Below are 9634 nucleotides of genomic sequence, written 5' to 3'. Positions count from 1 at the left end.
CTCCTGGGATCACATGGAAGACGGCCTAACCTTTTCTATCCAGGAACTCCTGTTCCACTGACCACATGCCTCCAGCCACGTGCCTCCCTCCCGCCCCACCAGATACACCCACATTTCTTAAATGTTAAAGCATTTGTAACATTTTTATAACCTGCCTCACGAGGCTGCACACCCTGTGTTGCTGATACAACCAGGCCCTGCACAGTCTGAGCTTTTTCAGCCAATGATATTCCTCCTTTGAACAAGAACAGATACAAATCCTCTTTAAGGACAAGAAACTGAAGCATGTGAGCTATCTGGAAAAAGACCGCTTTGTGCCCAGGGCCTTTTGTTACACTTTGTTCTCCATGCAGCTAGAAGGCTGCCTGCTGCATCATTTCAGTAGCAAAATATTTGCTTCCGCTCTGGATGCTACCGTGTGTTTTAGGGAACAGACATTCAGTCGCGTGTTTAGCCATATGTTGGGTACAGGGGAGTTTGCCATTTAAAGGGCTCTCCCAGCGGTGTAATAAAACCACCTCTGCGAGGGTAATGGCTCCCAGTGCTGTACCACTATCTACCCTGGCACTTGACTGCGCTAAGGGGGGTGTTTTTTCACACCCCTGAGCGAAGAAAGTTTCAGCGCTGCAAGTGGCCGTGTAGACAAAGCCTAAGAGAAGTTTTCAGCGTGACTGATGCTCGGTAGGGACATAACCCAATTTCAGGTAACAAAGAATTTTCAGATCAGGAACGTTCTGTCCTGGAATGATTTCACACAACAGAAAGGGAAGCATTGGGAGACAGCGTATACTCCCCTATAGGTACATGCAGAACTAGTCAAATATAGTTCTTCAAACCACCACCGAACAGGACACCCTAGTGATCTCCCCGTGACATTTACGCAGCAATGAACTGGGAACCATCACACCTTGTATTTTTTGTAAGTCTAGCACCCAAAATTCACTATCAGAATACGAAGCGCATTTGTCACTACTGTACTGCATTAAGTAATTTCACATTTATCACTGAAACTATATAAAACCCCATTCCACTTCAGTCCCCACTCCCCCGACCCTTCCTCAAATGCCTGCGCAAACAACTGAGCTCTGAAAGACAACGGATTCATACAGCACTTAGAAAACCACAATGTGCTAAATGTTCCCTTTTATTAGTGTAGTGTATATATAATTCATATATAGACACTGTATATATTTGATCAGTTCCCTCACCTCTCATCTCTGTATGCCACAGTGTTCTAGACTGTGCTTTCCTATGGGGGTATGGAAAAAAGGGGCCCCAATCCTGCCTGAATTAAAGTAGCACCCAGAGGCTACAAATTTCAATAATTCACCATAACAGCAACAATTCCCTGCCCAATTAAGCAGTAACTGTGGTAACCTATTAGGAGAGCATTTATGATGCAACACAGGGAGGTGGAACCTCCCTATTCCCCAAACCACAGTGATTTCGCCCCATTTTCTCAGCAACAATTTAGCAGCAGCCCAAGCAGCTCAGACTCCACCAGCCTGGGCCAGGTTGATGCAGATGGTATGAAATATTACCAGACATTAAAGTCAGAGGGCCCTCGGCAGGATGAATTAGAGCTCATTTCCTGGCGCAGACGCCCGGGGCAGGGGAAGGATCCTGGGGTTTTTAAATCGGGTTATTTGCTTAGTCACTAAACTTGCAAAACGATCACTTTTGGCAGCAAGTGTCCCAGTCACTGCCCTGAACGAGGCAGGTCCCTGTGGCCACCACCACATACGGGGGGGGGGCTGTATAACCACACAGCGCCCTAAGGGCCCCCTCTCAGCCTCTGTCCACAGACCCCCCCACCAGACCCTGTCCTATCAACCCCCAGCCCCTCCCCAAACCAGCCCCCCACCAGACCCTGTCCTACCAACCCCCAGCCCCTCCCCCAAACCAGCCCCCCTCCCCACAGACCCACCCACCAAATCCCGTCCTACCAACCCCCATCCCCTCCCCCAAACCAGCCCCCCTCCCCCACAGACCCACCCACCAAATCCCGTCCTATCAACCCCCAGCCCCTCCCCAAACCAGCCCCCCACCCCCACAGACCCACCCACCAGACCCTGTCCTACCAACCCCCAGCCCCTCCCGCAAACCAGCCCCCCTCCCCCACAGACCCACCCACCAGATCCCGTCCTACCAACCCCCAGCCCCTCCCCAAACCAGCCCCCCTCCCCCACAGACCCCCCCAGCAGATCCTGTCCTACCAACCCCCCGCCCCTCCCCCAAACCAGCCCCCCTCCCCCATGGACCCCCCGCCAGACCCCGTCTTACCAACCCCCCGCCCCTCCCCCAAACCAGCCCCCCTCCCCCATGGACCCCCCGCCAGATCCCGTCTTACCAACCCCCCGCCCCTCCCCCAACCAGCCCCCCAGCAGATCCCGTCCTACCAACCCCCAGCCCCTCCCCCACAGACCCCCCCCGCCAGATCCTGTCCTACCAGCCCCCCCAGTAGATCCCGTCCTACCAACCCCCAGCCCCTCCCCCATATACACCCCCAGCAGATCCTATCCTACCAACCCCCCGCCCCTCCCCCAAACCAGCCCCCCTCCCCCATGGACCCCCTCGCCAGATCCCGTCCTACCAACCCCCCGCCCCTCCCCCCAAACCACCCCCCCCCCACCAGACCCTGTCCTACCAGCCCCCCCGCACGTACCGCGCCGAGCCCCGGCTCCTCGGGCTGCTCCGGGACCCTGCAGGGCTCAGAGGCGGCCGCAGCCTCCCCGGCCCCCCGCCCGGCCCCGGCGCTGCTACGCAACCCCCCTCCGCGCCGGAAACACGGGGGCGCCCCGCCCGGATGCGACGCTCCAGCCACCCGCGGGGGGAGAGGGACGAGGACTCTATGGTCGCCGGCCGCTCTACCCCGCCGCAGGGGAGTGAGGGGACTCTATGGTCGGCGGGCGCGCCGCTCCGGGCTCAAAAGCGGGAGGGGCGGGGCTCTGGGTAGGGGGCGGGGCTTCCCTCCATGCTGGCTGGGAGTGATTGGTTGGGGGGGGTCTGCCCCTGTGTGTCTGTCTGTCCCTGCCCCCCCCCGTCCTCCCTGTGTCTGTCTGTCCCTGCCCATGTCTCTGTCTGTCCCTGCCCCCCTCCCCGTCCTCCCTGTGTCTGTCTGTCCGTCCCTGCCCATGTCTCTGTCTGTCCCTGCCCCCCCAGTCCTCCCTGTGTCTGTCTGTCCCTGCCCCGCATCAGTCCTCCCTGGGTCTGTCTGTCCCTGTCCCCCCCCGTCCTCCCTGTGTCTGTCTGTCCGTCCCTGCCCATGTCTCTGTCTGTCCCTGCCCCCCTCCCCGTCCTCCCTGTGTCTGTCTGTCCGTCCCTGCCCATGTCTCTGTCTGTCCCTGCCCCCCCAGTCCTCCCTGTGTCTGTCTGTCCCTGCCCCGCATCAGTCCTCCCTGGGTCTGTCTGTCCCTGCCCCCCCCCCCAGTCCTCCCTGGGTCTGTCTGTCCCTGCCCATGTGTCTGTCTGTCCCTGCCCCCCCCCGTCCTCCCTGTGTCTGTCTGTCCCTGCCCCCCCAGTCCTCCCTGTGTCTGTCTGTCCCTGCCCATGTCTCTGTCTGTCCCTGCTCCCCATCAGTCCTCCCTGTGTCTGTCTGTCCCTGCCCATGTGTCTGTCTGTCCCTGCCCCCCCAGTCCTCCCTGTGTCTGTCTGTCCCTGCCCATGTCTCTGTCTGTCCCTGCCCCCCCCAGTCCTCCCTGTGTCTGTCTGTCCCTGCCCCCCCATCCTCCCTGTGTCTGTCTGTCCCTGCCCATGTGTGTGTCTGTCCGTCCCTCCCCCCCCCCATCCTCCCTGTGTCTGTCTGTCCCTGCCCTTAGTCCCCCTGTGTCTGTCTGCCCCTGTGTAATTCTGTTCCTGACCCCGTGTCAGTCTTTTGCTCCGTGTTGGACTGTCCCTGCTCCTCAGTCTGTCTGGCCCGGATCCCGCCCCTCTGTCTGCCAAGTGAACAGCAAAGGCCATGTGGCCTCCCCCTCCTTTACCTGATGGAAATGATTCCGCAGGCTGGAGCTGTTCCTGGCCTGTGAGGTCCCTGGAGAAGGGGATTTTCCTTCCCTCTGTAAACCAGCTTGGGCCTCTGCTGGTGGCAAATGTTAAAAACCATCAGTATTTATGATGAACCTCACCTATATTCCACACGTGCCTCTCCCAGGCCTGGCCGTTCTATGCTGGAACGCATGGACCACCTGTGGCATGCATGGTCCATGCCACCACCGCACGCATGACTCATGTGCCCACACATGTCTCTCACCCACAGAGGCTGGTCCAATAAAATATATTACCTCAACCCCCCTTTCTCTCCGACGGGCCGTCACAGCATGGATGGATACCCGCTTGGGGACTGTTCTACACCCCCTGGTACAACGGGCCCTGGGCCATGACTAGGTGCTACGCAAGATGCCTCCTAAACAGGAATAACAATGCACGGCTCGCCATGCTGCCAGACTGTGACCCACACATGTCTAGCCGCAGCGTCACGGTAACAGAACGTGTATGATTCACGCACTGGGTGTGTATGGCCCAGGCGTAGCAGGGGATTCAATCTAGACCCCACTGCTCCGAGTACAGTATACATAGGAAAGGTTCCCATCTCCCCCCACTGGGAAATTTCACACACGTGCAGGGGACGTCGCTGTCCCTTTAATTCTTCAATGCCAGCCCCCCCACCCACCCGCAATGCAATTGGCTGGAGCTGGAGCACGTTCAGACATGTCGAAGAGCGTCCTGCGGCTGTGATTGGCTACTCAGAACGCCGCTGGATACTTCCTGGAATGTCTGCAACCCAACGTTCCATCAGGTCAGTTTTACAGGGAAAGTGTGTGGGGGGGACCTCCTGATCTCTCCCCCCCCCCATTAGCCCCTTTCTGCAGCAGCCACAGGAGCTTTGGTAAGGGGGCCTGAGCCCCCTTGCAGGTGGTGCATTGCAGGGCAGGGGGCATGCATGTTGCAGGATACATGCACCACCCCAGCAATTTTCAGTCCCCAAACCATGTCTCCTTTCCCTCCCCTCCTCTGCAAGAATTTCCACCAACACGTGAGCGAACTGATCCTCCAAGGTGAATGAACCTCAACTCCTCCACCCCCGGAGAAAAGCACTTTGCTTGCACTAGGGTGAATGGGGGTGGGGTTGCAATTTATACAAAAGGAGAAACAGGCATTTTCCCGGCGGGGGTGGTGTGAAATCAGGGCTGTGATTTGTGCCAAAGATAAAATGCATTTCCCCGGCACAGGTGCTTTTTCAGGGTCTGTATTTTATTTTCATTAGCCTGTATCCGTTTTGCAAGTTGGACACAAATGTGCAGGATGGTGACTTTTGCAAAAGAGCAAGATGAAATACTGTGGGTTGCAATCCATGCACGCAGGAATGGGTTTTTCTTGCCACCGTCTGACTCATGGCCACAACTTGTGCAAAAAGAAAGTGATGCAATTTTATTGTAGGGGGTCTAGACTCAGTGATAGAAATTTGAGCAGAAATGAAAAATAGATGCACTTTTCTTGCAAGAATCTTCAATTGCGGTTGCCATTTTGTATTTTCTTTCCTTTGGGGATAAATTAACAGCAGGATGTTTCATTCTTCCTACAGGGCATTCCCCTATTGGCTAACCTGGGGAGGGACCTGTGCCAATAAACACTCAACCCCTGATCCTGCACATTTCTCCAAGTCCCTGCATTCGCTCCACCTTGGCTGCAGGAGTCAGCACCTGCCTTTCCATTCTGGGTGCTGACTGTCGCTTTCTTTTCAAATGTGGTTATATTATTTTATTATTATTTGCACAGATAACGTAGTGGAAGCCAGACGCCGCTCAATATGACGACTGAAACCTTTGTAAAGGACATTAAACCCGGCTTGAAAAACCTGAACCTTATTTTTATTGTACTGGAAACAGGTGGGTATTAATGATATGCGAGATATATATTAAATATCTTACTGCAGTGGTTCTCAACCAGGGTCCGTGTGCCCCTGGGGGTAGCAGAGGTCTTCCAGGGGGTACATCAGCTCATCTAGGTATTTGCCTAGTTTTACATCAGGCTACAGTAAAAGCACTAGCGAAGTCAGGACAAACTACAGTTTCATCAATGACTTTTTTTATACTGTTCTATATACCATACACTGAAATGTAAGTACAATATTTATATTCCAATTGATGTATTTTATAATGATATGGTATAAATGAGAAAGTCAGTCATTTTTCAATAATAGTGTGGCTGTGACATTGCTGTATTTTTATGTCTGATTTTGTAAGCCAGTCGTTTTTGAAGTGAGGTGAAACTTGGGGGTAGGCAAGACAGATCCGACTCCTGAAAGGGGGACAGTCGTCTGGAAAGGTTGAGAGCCACTGTCTTGCTGAAATTCCATTTAACGGTTGCAGTCGGTTCTTAAGCAATATTTGTGGCTGGATTTCACCCCTTCCCCAGCTGCTTTGTGATGTGAGTGTCCATTTCTGAGACACCATCATTGACGTAGGGTGAGTGCACGGGCTTACGTTCGCTGCCGTGACTCGGCTCAGCGTTGTAGGCTCAGGACCTTAGACTGTGAATTCTTTGAGGCCGGGACCGCTGTTGTGGTCTGTGTCTGTACAAGGCCTTGTCTAGCCCAAAGGGGCTCCTCGGTGTTACCACGGAGATGTCCCGCGAACTGGACGGTCTGCTCCCCCCTGCAGGTCGGGTGACCAAGACAAAGGACGGCCACGAGGTGCGGACGTGCAAAGTAGCCGACAAAACCGGCAGCATCAACATCTCGGTGTGGGATGACGTAGGGAACCTCATTCAGCCGGGAGACATCATCCGATTGACCAAAGGGTAGGCGAGACCCTGCTGGGGGAGGGGGGAACCACGGGACCCGGTCGTGTTGGTGCCGGCTGCTCGCCCAGCCCGTCAGCCTCAGGCCCCCCAGGGCTCCTGAGACGAGCTCATTCACCGTTTGATAGACCAGGCTGCGGGCTCACCTGAGCGCCCCACATCTGGGACGGCGACGCCTGCCCTTCCAGGGGGAGGAGAACAGGCCAGGCTGCTCCTCTCCCCGGCCCCCATTCTCAGCGCCGGTCCCCTTCCTCTGCTGAGGGAGATACAAGCCAGAGCAAACAGGCCTGCGTCTGCCTGCTCAGAGCTACTCTAGGCTCCGAATTTCCTAACTTTCTAGGCAGGCTGCAAAAGTGGGGGGGGGGGGAGGAGGGGGAGGGGAGAGGAATGTGGGAGAAGGCCGAGGGCAGTGGCTGAATTCCTGCTGACGACTTTAACGCTGAGGGTGCATCATAATGGATGTATGGTGGGGTCAGGGCACCTTGGGTAGGAGACTTTATTAGTTTAAATATAGAGATACAATTAAAAAAAAAAATCCAGTTAAGTCCCTGGAAAAGACCCTTCCCGCACACACACACAGTTAATCTCAGAGTAGCAATAGGACGCCAGCTCTCTATCCCTGGACATGAGGGTGGGGGGAAGTTACCGTAAGCGGGTAGGACTGATCTCAATGGATTCATCATGTCGGCTTAACTTAGAAACGATGTCAAGGCAGGATTTTATTGTCCCTGTATCCCCCGCCACCCCCAGCCTAGCTAGCGCTGCACCCGGAAACTGCGACTGCTTTTGTGGGAGCCGCTTGAAAGAATAATTAGGGCGCCCCCCGGTGGCGCTGCCGAAGCAGCACACAGTGCTGCCGGGGCGGGGGGCGGGGGGGAGGTTCTTCTCTCCTTCTATAGGGAGTTGTGGGAAGCAGAGTGTAAGTCAGAGCGGCCTCAGGGCTGCTCTAAATTACATCAGGGGTGTCCCTGGCCAGCCCCAGAGCATTGGGAGCACAACGGTGCCTCCCCCAAGTGCAGGTTCAGGGGAAGTGAGAATTGGGGCCCATAGCTTTGCACCCAGTCCCGGGTGCGATTTCTGGCCTGCAGCCGCTGGGGCAGCCCCGTGCAGTTCACCCCAGATCTCGGCATTCCTCTCGCTTTCAGCTACGCGTCCGTTTTCAAAGGCTGCCTGACTCTCTACACGGGCCGCGGAGGAGACCTGCAGAAAATCGGAGAGTAAGGAAGGCCTGTCGGCTTCACTGCGGGAGCCCTGGGGACGTTGCTCCCTGGAGCCTGGCTTCTTAGAGGCTGGGGAGGGGAGAAGTGTGGGGCAGCCCCAAAGCCGGAGCGATTTGCCCCCGGGGCTGACCATGTGGGTGTCTCCTCAGGAGTGGTGTTTAGAGCAGGGTGGGGGCGGGGAGCCAGGAGTCCTGGGTTCTGTTCCCAGCCCCGGGAGGGGGCCTGGCCTGGTGGGTAGAGCAGGGGAGACTGGATACCTGGGGACTGTATTCCCAGCATAGTTTGCATCAAGATCCTGGCCTGAGACGGTCCAGGACTCTCTCCGCTGGAGAGTCGGGGCATCCCCTCCCCCGGGATAAGGCTGAGTGCGAGGGGAGGAAGGGGTTGGCTGGTGGCCTCGCTGACCTGCCATTTCCCTCCCTAGGTTCTGCATGATTTACTCCGAGGTCCCGAACTTTAGCGAACCCAACCCGGAGTACGTGACCCAGCAGTCCCAGACCAAAGCCGTGAGTCCCAGCTGGGGCGCAGAGGGCTGGGGGGGCCCATCGAGCGGGGTAATCGGATCTGCTCACCTGCGGATGCCCACGGGGCCCGCTGTGAAAAGGCCCTCGGGGCTTCCTGCTGCTGCCGACCCCCGGGGCCAAGAGGCACCGGAGTGTCGCTGGAATCTCCCCTGTCTCTGCTCCTGCTGGGACGGGACGGGACGGGGTGGGGGTGGATTTGTGTCCGTCGCAGACGCGCGGCTGGGCTGCTGCTGCCCAGAAGCGGACGCATCTCTGTCCCGCGGGCGACTGGGGAAGTGCGCCAGGATCCTGCGAGATCCGGGACCACGAGTTCTCATTTCCGTTTCCTTCAGGCCCAGAACGACAACGCGACCCCTGCTGCTTCCCAGACCACCCCGGGCCCTGCCGCTTCGTCCCCAGGTAAGGGACTCCCCCAGCTCCACAGGCCAGATGTCCCCCCATCCCTGAGCAAGGCGGGTGGGACGTGGCCCTGCCTCGGAGCCATTCAGCACTAGCCACTTGGGGGCATTCACAGCTCCGGCCAATTCTCCAATCCAGTAATTCGGGGAGTGGGGGCTAGCAGGTTAGAGCAGCGGGGGTTGGGAGCCAGGACTCCTGGGTTCTATCCCCAGCTCGGGGAGGGGAGTGGCATGTAGTGATTAGAACAGAGGGGGCTGGGAGCCAGGACGCCTGGGTTCTCTGCCCAGCACTGCCTTGGCTTCGCTGTTAATTTCCCTGTGGAATCTGTCGCTTTTGTTTTTAGCTGCCGAGAGCCAGAACGGCAACGGGCTGAGTGCCCCAGGCCCTGTCGCCCTCCCCCACCCACCAAACGTCCCGTCCCACCCCACCAGCGGCCGGATCACCAGGAGTCAGCCGAATCACCAGGGCGCGGGCTCGGCCGGGTCCAGCTCGTCCTCCAGCCCCATCAGCAACGGCAAAGAGACCCGGCGAAGCAGCAAGAGATAACACCGTGGGGTTGGGCCCCCCACCCCAGCTCGGTGCCGGCTCGCCCCAGGCCCCACTGCCGAGGCAGGAGGCCGTCTGAGCCGAAGGATGAGGAGCGGGGGAGAGACCGTGGCCGGCTGACGCTCCAGGCTAGATCAGAGACAGCGT

At 57.4% G+C, this 9634-nt stretch overlaps 1 protein-coding gene across 1 annotated transcript; it reads left to right on the top strand.

Moving 5' to 3' along the window:
- The first annotated feature begins 5806 nt into the window (after positions 1-5806).
- On the top strand, positions 5807-9487 carry NABP2 (nucleic acid binding protein 2). The gene is made up of 6 exons (XM_065419675.1): positions 5807-5885; positions 6660-6798; positions 7944-8015; positions 8443-8524; positions 8875-8941; positions 9285-9487. The coding sequence occupies exons 1-6, from the start codon at positions 5807-5809 to the stop codon at positions 9485-9487; spliced, it is 642 nt and encodes a 213-aa protein (XP_065275747.1).
- The last annotated feature ends 147 nt before the right edge of the window (positions 9488-9634 follow it).

The sequence above is a fragment of the Emys orbicularis genome, chromosome 19 (assembly GCF_028017835.1).
Source record: "Emys orbicularis isolate rEmyOrb1 chromosome 19, rEmyOrb1.hap1, whole genome shotgun sequence".
Lineage (NCBI taxonomy): Eukaryota > Metazoa > Chordata > Testudines > Emydidae > Emys > Emys orbicularis.
This window is presented reverse-complemented; position numbering and strand designations above follow the sequence as displayed.

Coding starts and splice junctions, on each gene's coding strand:
- NABP2 (XM_065419675.1), top strand. CDS start 5,807: ATGACGACTGAAACCTTTGTAAAGGACATTAAACCCGGCTTGAAAAAC. Junction 5,886..6,659: donor TTTTATTGTACTGGAAACAG/GTGGGTATTAAT, acceptor TCCCCCCTGCAG/GTCGGGTGACCAAGACAAAG. Junction 8,942..9,284: donor CCCTGCCGCTTCGTCCCCAG/GTAAGGGACTCC, acceptor TTTTGTTTTTAG/CTGCCGAGAGCCAGAACGGC.